Source organism: Emys orbicularis, chromosome 1, assembly GCF_028017835.1.
Source record: "Emys orbicularis isolate rEmyOrb1 chromosome 1, rEmyOrb1.hap1, whole genome shotgun sequence".
Classification (NCBI taxonomy): domain Eukaryota; kingdom Metazoa; phylum Chordata; order Testudines; family Emydidae; genus Emys; species Emys orbicularis.
The window spans coordinates 80,998,293-81,017,807 of NC_088683.1; the positions used below are offsets into that span (position 1 = coordinate 80,998,293).

Sequence of the window (19,515 nt, forward strand, 5' to 3'; positions counted from 1 at the left end):
TTCCATATAAATCAATATACATTTTATTCCCTCGCATTGTTTGTCGAGCAATTAGTAAAATTCGGCAACACATTTACAGAGGGGAAGTATGTAAAATGATTATGGGGTGATCTCAAGGGACACTGGGGTAAGATGTTCGCCCTTTTAATATAGCTCCCTTTCCCAGAGCATCTTTCTTGCATCTTGTACAGTGCATCTCATTGCCAGGTGATCACTCCTTTTTAATGCACACGCACATACACCTTATTCCCCATAAAGAACTAAGAACTGCCCTATCTTTCGGGTTGCTGTGTGTATGACAGAACAGGTGAGCCGAACACCGGGTTGCTCCGTATGTAGAACGTTTCTGAACTGATCTTTGTGTGCGTCAAGGAGTGTGGAGCAGCGCAGCGCAATTAGTGAATCGCGTCAGTTTCACTCAGAACTGAGTATCTGGGGGCGGGGGCTGTGGAGGAGGAGGAGAAGGGAGGGTAATTCATTAAGAGACAATCACTCTACTTTTGTGACATCACCCTACTGCTTATATACTTAGGGAATGGTCCAGGGCTCCCCTTATGGTTCAGACACTCACAAGTCCGCTCAAGGCAGCGAGGGAAAGAAGCAGCTGTACTTTCTCTCTCTTTCTGTCTGTGTCTGTCTCTCTCATCTCTTCTTCTTAGTATTTATGGACTTTACTTTCTAGAGGGCTGAAGATGGCAAGAATGAGAATTCAACTGGTGTGCATGATCCTGCTGGCTTTCACCTCCTGGAGTCTGTGCTCAGGTAAGCTTTGCAACTTCTTTGGGATTCCTTCCTAAGCTGTGAATTGGTGTGGGGGGCTCTCTGCTCCTGTCCCCAAACCTGTCTCTGTGATTAGTTATCAGATTGTTCCTTGGCTGATGGGCATTTAAACCCAGGAGGAGTGGAAGTCTTTTTTTTTTAAAAAGGTTTTACATCTGACTAGTCATTTTCAGGTGATAAGAGCTAACATGTGTACTAGCCCCTCGGATGAGTTCAAAAGAAACACAGTGAGTTAACTCTAGACTAAGGTTTATATATGTTCACACACACACACACACACACACTCACAAGCCATCCCTGATAAGTGTTGAATGACAGTTTTTCTGTCATTGCCATGAGTTCCTCCCTTCACATTCACCTGCTCTTTCACGCAGCATCAATATTAGATTTTTTAAAAAGTGATAGAATAGCCCTTGAGAAACATAACGGGATGTGACCATTCACTTTGTAACAAATGTTGAAAGTATTTGTGATCTATGGAATGTTGTGTTGTTCTCTCAATTATCCTAGGCAATATCTTTTCTACAGCTCATATGAAGCCTTGACAAATCCTAACCAAAATGGCTATACATGTACTTAAAATACATATTTCATATCCATCAATGATGCAGATACAAAAACTGAAGCTGCAGTGTTAAAATAACCTTTACCAAATTATCTGAAGGGGAAAGAAAGCTGCAGATTTACATCAATGCAAAACTAAATCACACCATAGGAGGATAAACTCAAGTGACTTTCTACTCCAAGTGTAATTGCTTTAAATAGCCAGAGGATAACAGATGACCTGTAACACTTGTTTAGTTTATAGTTTCTTTTGGGAAAATGACATAGCTAAGTTTATACACAAAAATGTAATGGCTTTTATAGCCACACAGTCACTCACACATGCATATGCAGCAGAGTAGATTTCAAAATACAGGCTTGTTAAATTACAAAATAGCTTAATACTTTATTAACATGATTTATGATACTATATTCACAGTGTAAGGTAGGGTCTAGGTGTACTTACTTGCCTGCTTCACCATGAAGCGAGAAAATAGATTAGATGACCTTGAGGCCCTACATTCCTATGATTCTATGAAATGCTAGTAAAGTAAAAAATAATACACAAAGAAATTATAACCCTCACATTTCAACTTTCAGAATTCTATTTCACAGTGTATTCAGGAGCACGGGGCTCTGTCCGTTAGATTAAACTTTTATTTCGGTAGCACATTAGCATTGTTCTAGATGATAAACTATTATTCCCTAACAAGATCTTAAAGGAATACTAACAAAAATGTTTTGAAGAGAATAACTAGTAAACTAGGTATTAGCATTTGACAGTGTGAGAAGTGTAAGCAAAACCTGACACACACTAGATCTTTGGCTCTGATCCTACTCCTGTTTAAAGAGAAAGGAATTTTGCTGTAAACTTGTTTGCAGCAGGATCAGTTCCTCTGTTTCACAGAATAGCAAAGCAGTGAGAATAATGATAATTCTTGGTTTTTATGTAGCACTTTTCATCCATAGATCTTAAAAAAGCATTACAAAAAAAAAAAGGTGACAGTTAACATCAGTGATGCAGGATCAGATCCTAGCACCTGCAGTAGCACCTGATCCAATGCCCAGTAAAGTTAATGGAAAGTCTCCCATTGATTTCAATAGACATTGGATTGGGTCTATAATGAAGAAAGCGGGACATACCATAATTAAAATGATTTATTTTGCTTAAAAATATGAAAATGTGGACCTGGGACAGAGATTAGCTCAATGTGGAAAGCATTGCACTGTTTTTAGCTAAGACACAGAACATGTATTTTAATTTTCTTTTGAAAATATGGTTTGTTCTGAGGGGAAAATGTTGCTTGTAAAATTTAAATATATGAGCAAAGTGCAGAATTTCAATCCAGTTAAGGTATGAACCAGCCAGAGGAGAGTAAGGTGTGTACATTTCCCCCTTAAACAATATAGTATGATAAAAACAAACTTTGTATTCAGAGCTCTCCATAACTCTGTCCCCATTGCATCCTTGCCCTCAACTCCTCCTGCACCGCTTCCCACTCCCTGTGCTGTCTGCCCATGTCTCTTTTGCCTCCTCCCATTGTCTTTTTCACTGGCTCTTGAATCCATGCTTCTCTCCTTGCCACCTGTTTCACTTGAAATAGCCTCCCAAATAAGGTACACCAAGCTCCCTTGCTCTCTTCATTCAAAACATTTCTTAGCACCTATGCATTCTGTGCAGCATTCCATCTCTCTTGGCCATTCTCTATGCTCTATTTTAAGTCTGTATTTTGTAGTGTAAACTAGGACAGAATCCTAGTAACAGGACTTTTGGTAGGTACTAAGATACTGTGTTGATGACTGGTACAGAGAAGGGCTACTACTGTTATCAGTGGGAATGAAGAACCTATCTTTCAAGAGGAGGCTAAAAAAGTTTGTCTTGTTTAGCTTAGCAAAACGAAAGCTGAGATATGATTACCCTCTATAAATACATCGGGGTGAAAACACCAGGGAGGGAGAAGAGCTATTTAATCTAAAGGACAATGGTGTCACAAGAATAATGGGTAAAAGAAGGTTTCTAACCAGAGGAGTGAGGTTCTGGAACAGTCTCCCGGTAGGAGTAGTCGGGACAAACCTCCTAACTAGTTTTAAAATGAAGCTTGATTATTTTATGTATGGGAATATATCCTAGGCTTGCCTGTGGTAGCCGGGGACTGGATTGGATGATCCATAAGGCCCCCCCTAGTCTTATCTCCTACATTCCTATGACTAGCAAGGTAGCAGTAGCAACAAAATAAATAAATAATTGAATTAATTTTTTTTTTAAATCTCTTCTATAGCACTTTTCATCAGTAGATCTCATACCTGGATGTAAATGGGCAACAGATTCCACTCTATAGAACACTTGAATAACAACAAAAACACTGCTCATGTTAATGCAACTGATATTTACAATATATTGTTATGTTTGTTAGGGCACCTAGAGCCTCAGATAAGTTAGTTATTTTTTTTATGTCTAAGTAAATAAATGTATGGATTGGCTTTGAATTACTGTTGCTTTTAGGGACCTACAAAACAATTAAAATAAAATTTCCTTCAACAGAGGTATTTAATGATCTCCAAACATTTACCATACTCTTTGAGTTACGATTGCTATATTTGCAAAGTAGTAGATCTCTGTCACACAATTCAGTGCACAGCAGAATAGAATTCTTTCTCTCTCACACACACACACACACACACACACACACACACACACACACACACACACACACACACACACACACACACACAGTTAAAAGTCAATAGGTCAAATTCTGATCGGTCTGAAATCGGTCTGAAATCACTGATGTCAGCAGAATTTATATTGGTATAACTAAAATTAGAGTCTTGCCTAGTAAATATAACTACTATTAATGCATATTTTTTAAAAACTTTACTTAAAACTTTGTCTCTATTATGAAGAAATGTCCCTTTTAAGATAAAGACCTACAAAGTCAGGGTCTAAAAGTTTGCAAAGGTGACAGACAAGCTTGTTCAGATGATAAAAAAATCATATTGACATTGGATGAGGAGATTTGGCAACATTTTTGTTTTACTGAAATGGCTATAGGTTATGAACCTGATTCAGAGCCCATTGAAGTCAATGGTAATCTTTCCATTGAATTCAGTGACTTTGGATCAGGCCCTAGAATGATGGTGAGTGACTGTTTATAAGATGCATCATTAACCTATGCTGTACTTGTACTAAAAGACCCTTGCAGTCAGTCTTTCTGGATCATATTTTAAGAGAGGAAGATTCTCTACTAGCCCTTTATCCATTATTTAAGTTGAAGAGCTCTTTATGAGATATACCTAAAGCCTATATTCTGAAATCAAATGACTCTGATTTGTGATGAAATAGTACACATGTGTTTCTGATTTATTCCCAGATTCAGAAGAGGAAATGAAAGCGTTAGAAGCAGATTTATTGACCAATATGTATACATCAAAGGTAATTCTTTTTTCTTTTTACCCTTTAGCTGACTTGTAGGGAACACATGAATTCTCATTACAAGCATGGAAGTCTTTGCACAAAGTAATAACAGTCTAGACATAAAAGTTCAGTGCAAGGCATTATTTTGGTGCAAAATTTTCTTCTAGTTCAAAGGAAGTTTAAGTTTTCTGTGTCACATCAACACCTTTAAAGTGTCTCTCACTTGTAATGCTGGTACTTTCATTAAATTTTTCAGGTTGTTTTTCATGTAAATTTATCAGAAGAAAATGTGTTTCCAATAGGATTATATCTGAATTGATCTTGAATTAATGCCTAAATGAGATGCTATTGTACTTTTTCTACATATGTGTAAAATTAATATTTTCAGAAGACAAAAACTGTTACCAACAGATGTTGTTTTTGGTTTAGGAATAATCTAGTAGTTTTAGTGATTGTAAAGAACATCAGAAAAATAGTCACAAAAATATCTAGTAAATAGTTTCCTTCCTGAGAGGCCAAAGAATCAGCCATAGATTTATTTTCCAAATACGCAGGGTTCAATGATCTCAGCTTCACATAGGTGAAGTATCAAAAATAGAACATACACATTTGACTGGCAGCAGCCAAAAACTTTAATTAAGTGGGAAATATATGCATGTTTCATTCTTCCCTGATAAATGATTTATTTATTTATTTTAAAATAGGATGTTTTATCACTTCTCACAAGAGTGGTCAAAACATTTTGCATTTTAATGGAAAGTTCCCCTGTGGGCTGGTTATTCCACATTTGCTCACCTCAGGGTTTCTCACCCCCTCCCTTTCTGATACCACCTGATACCAGGCGTCAATGGAAACAGGAGAATGGACTAGATGGATATTCAGTTTGATCCAGTATGGTAATTCCTATATTTCTGTATTCTCAACTAGCAAGGTAACAAGGCCCAGATGTCACACAAACCTGCTTCTTGACTCCTGCTGGTCAAATAGGGAAAAGATTAGTGGGGATTCTTTTCCTGGGACCAGTTTAGGAGTGGGATTCTGTCAGAAGGATTCTTCCTCTGAGTCCCAAAGGGCTAATACACTCTTGGTGAAGTCTTAGCTCCAATGAAGTCAGTGGGAGTTTTACTATTGATGTTAATAGAGCCAAGATTTCACCACTTGTCACTCTCCCGCATCTCTGACACACAACAAACACTAAAACAGTTGTGTAACGGCTGATTAGAAATGTGCCAAATTGAATCATAGCTGATTTTTGGTATGTGTAGTATTGGGTGAGGCAACTTGCTGTTTAGGCCTCCCTCTGTCCAGAAGGCTGCATAATCCATAAACACAGTTCAAGTGACCTAATAACAACTGTGCCTGTCTTAACAAGTGGACTTGTGATAGGAACATCCCTAACTTAACTTGTGGTGACATAATTGTGAATCTCAGGCTCCTTGACATATTGGGCATGTTCTCTTGACATCCAAGTAAGGTATAGTGAAGCCCCCAAAAAGTCACTTGTAGTTTGCGTGGGATAACACCACTCCAGCAAGGGAGTCTTCACTACTCCACCAATTAGAGGGATAAACAATTCATTTATTATGCACTTTGTGTGGGTTTGCAGCATTCATCAGATTAAAACCTAATGTCTAGTGACTATTTTAAGTGTGTAAAAGAATGTGAGGCACATTTTGGGATGGAAGGTGTAGTAGTTAACAGGTTTCAATTCAGGAAGGTCTGGTCATCTGCCACCTCATATCTAATTCCAATGGAGAATAACTACTGTTATTTCTCACTAATCATCTGTGATACGGAGTTGCCAGTCTAACCAAGCAATCTCTAATCATCTTGTTGGCCCTCACATCTTGGAGAAAAAAGCAAACCTGTTTTGGAAAGTCTGGATGTACAAGTGTAGCAAAGTAGTTTATCAACCACGTTAACATTGCCTGGCATTCCTGGTACATCCATAATATATTTTCAACAAGGGCATTCTGATGGCGTAGTATGTCCTAGTGCTCAAATTTTTTAAACTGATTCACAGCTCAAGAATATACCTCTAATTATCTGTGATTCTAAGCCCTAGCCTTCCTGGATAGTAAGAGAGTAAAGGACTCTTCTTTGATGAGGGGAATCTACAACCCATCATAGAACATGCAATAGTCTGCACTAGATGCTACTTACTTCACAAACTACTGCCCAGGGTCTATTCCTCCCTTTTCTAAGCAAGCAAAAGCCAGTCTTCAATACCATCTGTGGGTTGGGTCTCTCTTAGTCAAGCTTCAAGCCAGAGCATGGCAGCCTGGTGGATGGCTTCTTTCTGGTCATAAAAAAGGGAAGGACATCCATACTCATAACTCCTACTGCTGGACCTGTCTTCGACATTTGATTCTATTGATCACCAAATACTTGTGTCACATCCCTGATGGGATACAGAAGTTCCTGGGGCAAATGGAAGTTCCCTGAAATGGTTTAGGTCTTTTCTCTACAACAGTTTCTCCACCTCCAGAGTTCTCAACTATGGAATCCCACAAGGCTCATGTTTCTCTCCGATTTTGCTCAACATTTACTCAGCCTGTTGGAGATCTAGGAAGACAACATAGCCTGAAGTGTCATCAATATGCAGACGTAATCTTGGTCTTCATCTGCTTTACATAGAATAAACAGTGCCTTGCTAAAACTGGCACCTGGATGAAGAATAACCTGATAAAGCAGAACCCAAACAAGACTGAGGTGAAGTGTCGTCACTTTGAAGAACATGCCTCCTCTATAATATTCCCCACTATTGAGGGACCTGCTCTCAGACTATTAAACTTGTCAGCAATCTTGGTCCTTTTCAACACCTCATTGCTATAGTATGATAGATAAGCAATACCTAGCATTTGTAGTTGTAAAATCTGCTCACTACCATCTATACCAATAATAATAATATATGGAGATATACCTATCTCATAGAACTGGAAGGGACCTTGAAAGGTCATTGAGTCCAGCCCCCTGCCTTCACTAGCAGGACCAAGTACTGATTTTTGCCCCAGATCCCTAAGTGGCCCCCTCAAGGATTGAACTCACAACCCTAGGTTTAGCAGGCCAATGAGCTGTGTCTGGCCAGAAGACATAGCTCCCTCCTACCAGACACAGCCCTGGCCACAGTTATCCATGCATTCATGACCTCCAACCTGGGTAACTGCAACTCATATATGCAAGGACAGCAATGCACCTTGGAAAAGCTCCAGTTGGTACAAAATTCAGCCTGTCTGCTTAGCAACACAGAAAGGAAGATTGTTATTTCTATTTTTAAGTATCTGGGAGGCACTCAAATACTACACTGAAGCTGGCATATGAGAATCTGAATAGATAAGTATTTCCTATAGACCTGACATGTCTTGCACTGCTGATATAACAGGTATGCCCTGATATTCCATTGAATTAATGTGAATATCCATTTGCAGAATATGCTTAATTATTTCATCCTCCACTATGGAAAAAGGAGGAAAAATCTAAGCAGTAAAATCATACTACCTGGAGGAAGAGAGTACTCTGTCATGAAACAAAGCTCATTGCAGAGCAGCAACCTCCAAATATTAGTTGACTTGCAAGCACTGTAGTATACCGCCAGAATTCTATAACCAGTTTCCTCTGTTTTAGCGATCTCTGGCACAAAATCATCTGAATTTATTCATTATTTTGAGGTTCTATTTAAAGAAAAAAATCTGTTTGGCTGAGGATGAGATAGAGGATATAAGAAGCAAGAGCTGAAATGAAGTTATTTTTATAAAATTTGTAACATTCAAGATTTCTCCATGTTCCAGCAGCTAATACTATGCACACAGTGCAATATAAATTATTACTACATCAACAGGGCCTCCGGAGGTACTATTTAACCAAAATCAGCGATAAACAAGTTGATACGTAACAAATCCATTCAGTGGAATGCAGATTCCGCTTTAGTCCTCCACACTCAAAGCAGTTCCAGACACAATTAAGGCTACCCTAGGTGTTCCTTTTAAGTAAACAATTCAAACTGGTTGGAAATTTTGTGATGTAACAGTGTTTTGTTGGGAAAAAAATGCTGATTTGTTGAATCTGAAATGTGCTGCAAAAGATGTTTGGGTTTGACAAATTTGTAGCATCCCAGGCAAGGTTCCGATGAAACTCTGTCTGTCAGGCAGGTTTTTGTCAAAAGACAGCCGTACCATGCCAAGGCTGTCAGGCTCCCTGAGGTGGAGCTGGGAGTCTGAATGTCCTGGGAACACTGGTTCTAACCCAGGCTAGGCTCTAACCCAGTCTTGGCTGCCTGCTCCACAGCAGGGTACCTGGCAGCCCTAGGAGATCCAGCTCTAGGCTCCTGGCTCCGCTGGAGGGAACCTGGAAAACCTGGGGGCTCTCAAGACTTTCAGGTTCACTGCTGCAGTGCCTGGAAGTCCTGGGACAGGTTTACAGGGTCCACAGCAGCCCTACTATGTAGACTTCCTTGGGTCCAGGACCTCAGGGCTTCCAAACTCCCCAAACCAGCAGGATCCCTGTGCTACCCGACTTGTGAGTGGGCAGTCCTGAGGCCAGCTGGCCCAGGAGGTTGGAAACTCTGAGTTCCCTGTGGTGGGGCAGTCTGTATTGTGGGTCAGCCTCAGAACTGCAGACCCTGGGAGCCCTGGCAGTTGCTAACTAAAATGGACATCCTTGACCGTTTCATGGCTGCCACCTGAATAGCAGCTGTGAAACTAACAAGAATGTCCATTTCAATTAGTCACTGCCAAGGTCCCAGGGAGCACATTTCATTTTGGAAACACCATGTAAATTAAATATTAATATGATTTTACTTTTGATTTTCTGGTTTGTGGGAAGTTTCTAAAAATCTGGTTTCATTTTGGATCTGAAATTTTTTCAGAATATCCAAAATTTATCATGAACCACAAACTGCCAGTGTGGGCCAGCTCTATTAACAACTGGGACCCAAATTTTCAGAAATACATCAAAGGAAAGAAAAAAGGCCCATTATATTTCTGAGCCCAACAACTTTCAATATTCCATTTCATAAGAAGCTTCAGCAATGCAAAAACATATATCAAATTCCCTGCATGAATTCTTCAGCATCAATAAATCTCAAAGCCAGATTCATACTACAAACAACCTCCATTGTTTTATCAAATTACTACCAGACTCTTTTTTGAACTAACCTTCAGTATATTCACTCTACCCTTTGAGATTTTGATGCTTTGATCTCCTTCATGGCTGTTTTCCAAACCATAGCTTGAGCATTTGTAGTCACCAGTGTGACTGACAGTCTAGAACTGTGCGGAAAACATGCCACTCAGGAGTGAACCAGGACTCTTGGGCTCCATGAGTGTAAGTCTATGCTTTATCATATTACTAGAGAGTTCACACAATGTATAAATCAAGATATAGTCATTCGGTACCTGCTCTTACATTGGAGTAACAATCCTGTTCTATTTTCTTAATTGGGAGAGCTTTCTATGCAGCAGAAAGTTATATAATAACAATACCTAGCTCTTACTTAGTGCTTTTCAGCAGTAGATCTCAAAGCACTTAACGAAAGAAAACAGTACCATTGTCCGCATTTTTTTACAGATGGGAAACTGTGGCAGGAGGAGGTGATGTGAGTTGCCCAAGATCACCCTGCAAGCCAGTGGCAGAACCAAGAATAGAACCCAGGTCCACTAAATCCCAGTCTGGTGCTGTAACCAGGAGGCCATACTCCCTCCCACAATCTATAAATAGCCCTCATATATTCAGTCTTGCCTGACAATTAACGTAGTCAGTCGTTCTTAAAGACATAAGGCCTCATTCTGATCTGACACTGGTGCAAATCAGAAGTAATTACACTGAAGTTAAAGGAGCTACATTGATGTAAGGGCTTGTCTTCACTACCCGCCTGGATCGGCGGGTAGAAATCGATCTCTCGGGGATCGAATTATCGCGTCTCATCGGGACGCAACAATCGATCCCCGAATCGACGCGCGTACTCCACCAGCCCAGGTAGGAATAAGCGCCGTCGACGGGGGAGCCGCGGCGGTCGATTTGCCGCCGTCCTCACAGCGGGGTAAGTCGGATCGGATACGTCGAATTCAGCTACGCTATTCGCGTAGCTGAATTTGCGTATCTTAAATCGATCCCCCCTCCACCCCCCAGTGTAGACCTAGCCTCAGTGTGGCATAAATGGGAATCAGGTCCATTGTACCAATCTATCTTAGGTGTGTCTCACAAACAAAGCTGCAAAAACCAATAACTGTGGAGCCAAAGGGGACTTTTCTCCTGGGCTAGCTAGTAAGAACTGTACTAAACTTGACTCCGCTGGGGGTTGCTACTTGGATATGCTACCCATGTCTTCAAAAAATGTTCTCTGGAATGTCTAAAGCTGGGAGAGAGTAACAACATTAGACCCAAAGGATACTGAAGCTCTACACAGGAAGCCACAGAATTTTCATCCACATACTGAAAACATCATTCTTTGTGTAAAGGCATGGAACATGCGGGAAAGCATACATGGAAAGCTTCATCTTTTGTGTGAAATTTTTTTTTTATGCCACAAATAATTTAAAGTAAACCAAAGAGAGATTTGGAATTGAAATGGGCATTTTATTTACTTTTTAAATCCACCTCCTGCTAATTAAGTCAGACATTCCATGAAGAGGTTAATTTTGTTATGAACCTGTCGCATCCTTCAAAATATTTCAAAACTCTAATTAGATCACCTGAGTGGAAGACCAGATGAGCACTAAGTAAACAAAATAAAACACAACATTTCAAGCTGCTGAGCAGGATTTAGGATGTGTTTCCATTTCGCCCATAAACCAATATACACATTTCTGAACAGTGAACCCAACGCTGCTGAGAAAGCAAGGCTTGTCTAACAAATGGCTAAATTATGCCCACTTAATAACACACCTGTATCTGAGGGAAGATTATGGTCCAAAGGGAATTTCTTTAAAAAATGCTGACATTGATTCAAATTTCTGAAGCTCCCTTGGCCTGTCTTTATGACATTTCTCTCCCTCTCTCCCCATAACAAATAAACACAAACACACACACACACAAATATGGCTAACAATGAATACCACACAAATTCAACATAGAATATTCATCTCTATTAGAAAGATGACTCAAAGAACCACAAGGTTATGGGATTCTCTAGTGGACTGAAAATTACATGGAGTACATACCCTTCCCCCATCCCAACCATGCTATCACTAAATAAAATGAATGTCTGTATTGTTGAAACAGCTATATTATTTTGCTACATTAATATTTGTTCCTGGAAACATACAAACAAATACACTTTAATTCACTAAAAAAAATAAGCCTGACATTAATTTGCAACAAGGAAGATTTAGGTTAGATATTAGGGAAAAAAAACTACCCGTAAGGATAGTTAAGTACTGGAACAATTTATCAAGTAAGGTTGTGGTATCCCCATCATTGGAGGTTTTAAAGAACAGATTAGATAGTAATGGTCGAGGATGGTCGAGGTATACTTATACCTTCCTCAGCACAGGAGGGTTTAACTAGATGACCTCCTGAGGTCCCTTCCAGCCTATCTTTCTATGATTTGACGCACAACATGGATCATTTGGGAACTATGAGCTCAGTGAGCAAGGAGGTACTGCTCAGCCTATGCTTTCCTTGTGCCTGGAATTTTCATGTGCCTAGTTTCTGTTTAAAGGAAATTACTTTCTATGCTGGAGAAAAATCAAAACGTTAAAGAAGGGAAAAATAGACGGGGAAGGCAAAGAGTGGAAAATATGATGGAGAAGGGAAGTAGTGAGTGAAGCCAAGGCGAGGTGGCATCTTCACTTGAGTTTTTCCAAACCAAAATTAAAAGCTGGTAGAAAAATTCCAACAATACACTTTGGTGTTTTGTTGAAATTGAAACATTTCATAGGGACAGACAGCTGTTGGTAAAGTTCCAACAGAAGTCTCAGCTGGCAGGCTTGCAAGGAGCTGAGAGCCTGGAAGCCATGGAAAGCCTGGCCCTAGGGCTTGAGGCTCCTCATCAGCCTGGCATTCCGAGCTCATAATCCTTGGCAGCCCACCTGGTAGGCAGATAGAGAGCTGTGAGCCTAGAAACCTCATAGGTCCTGGCTCCCAAGCTCACCACTCCTCAGCAGCCAAGGGATCTGAAGGCTTCAGGGGCACAGCTCTTCTTCCCCCCCCCCAAAAAAAGACTGCCTCCAAAAGTCAAAGCTCCTTTTCACAGAGAATTTTGAAATTTTGGGGGTTTGTTCTGAATTGGAATTAAAACAAATATCAAAATCCTTCATGAAAACAGACTTACCTTCCTCCACCCAGCTCTAGCTAATAGGAAAATAGAGGGAAGGAGTTGACTGGAAATAAATAGTTTAAGTTTATGGAGCACCCAGGGCACTTAAGTGCAACAGATTCTCTATTGACTGGAGATTCAGCTTGACCAGGAGGCAACCTTCCCATATCAGTAAATTCTTTAGGGCCTGATGGCTCTTACATCACTGAACTCTTGTTGCAGTTCACCCAGTCTTACAGCAACACACTCCAATATCTATTAGTAACCCTAATTTATTCAACAAATTGCACTGAGAAACTGAAGATAAGCATATAATACCATAGATATCTTCAGATCCGCATCTCTCCCTTTCCTGTGATAAGCCCCCATTCTTTCCCCCAGTGTGGATTCTTCTTTCTACTCACTACAACAGACTCCACTTCCTTCTAAATTTCCTCCAACACTCCACAAATCCAATCATCTTGAACTCTCCTCCTTTCTGCTGGATCCCTCCTTTCTACCCCACATACCTCCCCACTGCTACCCACCTCTGTTTGCCTGCCAGTACTTTCCCCTACCACCAGCCCCTATTGGATATCTGATCCCACATGACTTGTCTCTCTGCTGACTTTGGATATTTATCTCTGAATATATGTACCACAGAATTTAGAGTTTTCCCTCTTCATAAGGGATCTACACGGCCATTGGTATTCATGTCTATCTTTTAATAATGGTAATAGGAGGCACGGATATGTATAGATGGCCCAATAGCATTAATCTTTTATGTCCCAGTTTTGTAATGTAATTGGGTTGTATGGGAATATGTTCAGACTGCAGAATGAAGTGAGCAGTCACCTTTTCCAATTTTCCCTACAAATAAATTCCATACACTATATAACGTTCAAAGTGGCTGCTCACTTCATTCTGCAGTCTGAACATATTCCCATACAACCCAATTACATTACAAAACTGGGACATAAAAGATTAATGCTATTGGGCCATCTATACATATCCGTGCCTCCTATTACCATTATTAAAAGATAGACATGAATACCAATTGGAATTCCAACTGTGGTTGGAATTTATCAATAAGAAGATATAAAAGTCAGCTCAAATCTGCTCCGAAGGCCTGGTAGGGTTTTGGATTCTGTCTGGGACTATTCAACCCACACTCTAGATCCTCACTCACATGAGAGCCAATCTAACCTTCCTGTATATAAAGGTCACTTAAGTCATCTGCCTCAGTGAGTCAGCAGAACCCACTCAACCCTTTCTGAATAGGATCAACACCTGCTAGCTGCATGGGTGTCAGGTGTATAGGCAAATAACACGCAGCCTATTGCAAGAATACTTTGAATCCTCCATTTCTTCATTATTTCCCTTCATTTTTTTTAATAAATTCACTCCACATCCCATAAAGAACCAGATATTGAGTAGCTCATCTTTATTTGCTTAATAATATTTTTTGTATTTATACATCAGCTTAATCTGTAATTTCATTTTGGTACTCTGTAATCCACTATGCTCTGCAGATTGGTACTCCATGACAGCTCCCCACACAAGATTGTTAAAGGGGCCACAGCAGTCAAGGCCTTAGGGTTCATGAACTGCAGGTGTCCGCTGCATCACACACCTGTGTCCAGAGAGAGCTCACTCCCTGCAAGAGTAGCCATGGAGCAGAGAAGAACCCCTTATTGGCCTACAGTTTAGGGAGGAGGATCCTCTTGTGACTCAGAATCCATCCTCATCAACAGGCTTATTAGTTAGGCTGAGCTCCCTGCACCAGGACTTCAACCAACAAGCCCGATTCTTCACTCCCTGGAACCATGTAAAATCATTTATACCTGCGCAGAGTGGTGTGAAATACTACCATTCGGAGCTGATGGCAGTTTCCTTTGACATTGCATCACTACATAAGGAGGATCAGACCCTGCATGTTTAATACATGAGTTGTCTTAATTACCGCACACTATAATTGTTGTCTTAATTTTGGTTAGACAAAAACAAACAAAACCCCCAAACCCACTAAACAAAATATACTGTCCCCGTTGAAATGTTTTACAGTATCACACAGCTCTTGCTAAAGAGAAGACAGCATTTCACATAGCATGTGTTTTGTATCCTTCAGCTTAACAGAGCGAAACTTCCTTACTGGAAGATGACCCTGCTCAATGTGTGCAGTCTTATAAACAACATAAACAACCAAGCAGAGGAAACAGCGGAGTCTGAGGAAGATGACCTCCTTCCGAGAGGACAGTTTCCTGCTGCTCTAGATGGCTCCAGCTTGGAAGCGATGCTGACAATATACCAGCTCCAAAAAGTCTGCCACAGCAGAGCCTTTCAGCACTGGGAGGTAAGCAACACATAAGTAATGCATGTCACTCGAAGGACTCTGCTTTGATGCTGTATTTATATTTCAAGAGAGACTTAAAAACCTAGGTCCTGCCTGCTCTGTATGGACCCTTCAAAGCCTCAGTATATTTGGCCAAAATATCCCCTTCTTGCATTGTTATCCACTGGTTATCCATCTTGCTGGTGCTCTCCATGTCTAAGTGGTTTCCTTAAGCAGTCTTGTACATATATCATTTCTGAAGAGCAGCAGGGTGCTTTGGACTATATCAATGTGAAATATTAACTATATCATTTCTCCACACTTTGTAGCCATTCCCCAAAAAACTAAGCAGAGATATGAAGATGAGCTTCTTGACAGAACAGAAAATTAAACTCTGTTCAACAGCAGTAGAGTTAGTCTGGATTTACAAAGGTGTGACTGAAAGCAGGAGATGGCCTTATGTATGTGCATAGGATCGTTGGGCCCACTTTGTAGTTGGCCATTTGCACTACCTATGTCAGTACAGCGTGAATGCAAAGCTACCATGGTTGCCCTGGGGAATACCATGAGGCAGGGTGTTTCCCCATGAGCATTGCCCAGAGGCCCAGGAGGCAGAAAAGGTGGTTTAGAGCCATTTCGCTCTCTCTCTCCAGTATGCACTCTCTTCTCAGCTGCGCCAAGTTCATGCTCAGCACAGCTGAGGGGATTCAGCCCATTGGATCTGGTGGACCACAGCAGTGCATTTTCAAGCCTGTGCACCAGAATCCTCTGCATGAGCTGCAGTAGCACTTACACAGAACTGTAACAGCAGTACGTTTAGCGCTGAAGAGTAGCTGCAGTAGAACTGGCATGCTTCACCATGATACTGAGGTGTCTCTTACCCTGGAGATGCAGGTACATGTAGCAGAAACTGGGGCTTCCCAGCCTCAAAGAAGCCATAGATAGAGAAATTATGGTTCTGTGCAGCTTAGATGTGAGGTAAAGGAGTGCAAAGAAATATCAGACAAGTGTAAGAGAGAAGGGGAGGAAAATGAGGGAAGAAGGGATTGAGGAACCTTGAGAAGGGGCTCCACTGCTGACCATGACACACCTTCCTGTGATCCTATTCATCCAAGCTCTGTTCCAAAGCCCATTGAAATCACTTGGAGTCTTTCCATTGATTCCAATGGATTTTAGATCAGGCCCCATTTACTAAGGCTTGGTCTACACTAACCCCCCAATTCGAACTAAGGTACGCAACTTCAGCTACGTGAATAACGTAGCTGAAGTCGACGTACCTTAGTTCGAACTTACCGCGGTCCAGACGCGGCAGGCAGGCTCCCCCGTCGACTCCGCGTACTCCTCGTGCCGAGCAGGATTACCAGAGTCGACGGCGAGCACTTCTGGGTTCGATTTATCGCGTCCAGACAAGACGCGGTAAATCGAACCCAGAAGTTCGATTGCCTGCCGCCGAACCAGCGCGGTAAGTATAGACAAGCCCTAAGTAATCAATAGATTTTAGTGCCCCAAAGCAGGGCTTAAATTCAGCCATAGCCATCTGGAGTGGAGCTCCAGTAAATATTTTCAATCCCACGGGAGCCCCAGCACGTGAAGCCCCAACCCTGATGCCTCCCACAGGAATGAAGTCCCAAGCCCCAGGGCTCCAGGAAATACTCTGAGAATTTAAGCCCAACCCAAACAATTAAGTTTGGAGTGCTACAAAAGTTTTAATTGAATAACCCTCTGTCAGCCAGTTGGATTGTGTGTGATCATTAAAAGGTGCAGTAATAAGAATGGATTAAATCATTTCAGATAACTAAGAAATGACCTGACCCTTCATGCAAAACTCAAAGCACAATTGTTTTTGAACTTTCTGACATTTACAACTGCCATTTTCTTGATATTGGTACATTTCTGGTTTTTAAAATTTTATACATTTCTCATTTTGCCTACTAATATTGCTAGGAAGGATAAAACTAGCAAGTAGTGGAAATCTCATGAGATTTCCAGCCTAAATTTTAGACCAAAGAAGTTAATATAAGAACCTTAACTTCTGAAACTTCATCCATATTAAAATGAAAGCTCCCAGGGTGAAATCTTAGCCTTACTCGAGTCAATGTCAACAGTGTCATTTACTTCAATGGAACCAGGATTTCACTCACAAAATTTTGAAATTTACTCATCATCTCTGATTAGAGATTAGATATTAGATAGGTATTGCTTTATAATTAATACTTTGAAACTACTAAAGTCCATTATCTTTTTTTTTCTCGTGGGCATATTAAGAGAATATAGATTTACAAAAATATCAAGAGATTAATATTTTTCTTTATCTTTAATCCAAAGAAATACAGAGATTCCACAGTGTCTCTTCTCATGTCTTACAGATACTTCAACAGGATGTTTTCAATCAAGAGGATTCAAACCAAGATATAATGAAGAGAAAAACTCCTTATATCCTGAAACGGCAACTACACGTTAACAAAGCCAGAAGACCGTACATACTCAAGAGAAGTTCATATTACTGATGCAGCAAAGACAGCAATGTATATTTAGTTTGAGTAACTGTGCTTTATGGTTCTTATTTAAATCTAAAATCATATTTGTGTGAAAAATATACTATGAAAAATCATCAAGATTATAACATAACTGTGTCTTTTTTGCAATTGTTGTTTCTTGAACGTGATTTTTCCTACTTGAGATTAATTGGACCAATACATTTACAAATAAATCTAGTTTCTAAGCATGATGTATTGTACACATCTGAGATTTCAACATATTTGCTACAATATAAGAGGGTTTTTTGTGTTATAAAACACACCTTCCTACACCAAAAAGTAAATCAATAGTCCATAAACACCAGTAAATATCATAAAATGTCTCAAACACCTCAAAACCAATTTATGCTGGCAAACTGATGTGTAATATGGTGATCAGAATTGCCACAATGTTTTCTGACCAGTGGCAGTTATCAGGGTTTAAGTCTAAATAAGCAAGGAAACATTGTGCATTGGCTATTAAGTTGCAAATTCAAATATCTTTTAAGTGATCTTCCTTATTTTGGTGGCTTTAACTTGTTGATTCTTCATGGACCAGTGAAGGACCATGATTTAATAATAAATAATAATAATAATAAATTATATTACTACTATTAGAGAGAAAATATTTTCACCGATGTCTGCTAGTTGAACAAAGCCAGAAGGTAGTATCTACTTCAGAGAAATTCATATTATGACTGAGGCAAGAAAGCAACATTTATTTCATTTATGCAATCAATTAAACAACTTATGTTCTCTCCATACTTTATGCATGCTGAATGGAAGGACTTAGTTTTACTCTTTAAGAGATGATCTAAAGTCCAATGAAGTCAATGAAAATGTCCTAAATCATGGTCATGGTTCCGATTGCAGGTGAACCACGACTCAACATATCCATCAGAGCTGTGGATTATGCAGGATTAGCTTTGGTATTAAAAAGTTCCAGCACAGTGAATCATGACTAAGGCCTGGTCTACACGGGGGGGGGGGGGGGGGAATCTAAGTTACGCAACTTCAGCTATGTGTAACGTACTTAGATCAACTTACTGTGGTGTCTTCACTGCGGTGAGTCGACTGCTGCTGCTCCCCCGTCGACTCCACCTGCGCCTCTCATGACGGTGGAGTACAGGAGTCGACGGGAGAGTGCTTGGGGATCGATTCATCATGTCTAGACTAGACACAATAAATCGACCCCTGCTGGATTGATCGCTGCTTGCCGACCGGCAGTTAGTGTAGACATATCCTAAGACTAAGCTTTTGTCACGGGTATTTTTAGTAAAAGTCACAGACAGGTTGCGGGCAATAAACAAAATTCACGGAAGCCCATGACCTGTCTGTGAGTTTTACCAAAAAGTAAATGGAGGTGAGAGGGTGGGTTTAACAGTGTGAGCCCCATCAGGGGCTGACTGCCAGCCACTGCTCCAGCACCGCCGCTGCTCTAGCCCCGCAGCCTGCTCTTACAGTGGAGGCTGACCCAGCTCCGGGCACTGCTGTGGGCCTGGCTACTGCTCAAGCCCCAGGGCTGACTGCGGCCGCTGCTCCAGTCCTGCTACTGCTCCTGGGCAGGGACTGATAACTGCTCCAGCCCTGCCACTGTGGTGGGCTGAAGCCAAAAAAGTCACAGAAATTCCTTAATCATGGAATCCGTGACATCCACAACAGAATCATATCCTTAATCATGACCAAAATAACATTT

General features: G+C 40.6%; 1 protein-coding gene across 1 annotated transcript; it reads left to right on the forward strand.

Moving 5' to 3' along the window:
* Positions 1-692: 692 nt before the first annotated feature.
* NTS (neurotensin) lies at positions 693-17,810 on the forward strand. Its single transcript, XM_065423872.1, has 4 exons — positions 693-762; positions 4,695-4,756; positions 15,100-15,324; positions 17,670-17,810. The coding sequence occupies exons 1-4, from the start codon at positions 693-695 to the stop codon at positions 17,808-17,810; spliced, it is 498 nt and encodes a 165-aa protein (XP_065279944.1).
* The last annotated feature ends 1,705 nt before the right edge of the window (positions 17,811-19,515 follow it).

Bases quoted from the DNA above. Each gene is read 5' to 3' on its own strand.
- NTS (XM_065423872.1), top strand. From the start codon at position 693: ATGGCAAGAATGAGAATTCAACTGGTGTGCATGATCCTGCTGGCTTTC. The intron at 763-4,694 runs GTAAGCTTTGCA...ATTTATTCCCAG, and splicing joins CTCCTGGAGTCTGTGCTCAG to ATTCAGAAGAGGAAATGAAA. The intron at 15,325-17,669 runs GTAAGCAACACA...CATGTCTTACAG, and splicing joins GAGCCTTTCAGCACTGGGAG to ATACTTCAACAGGATGTTTT.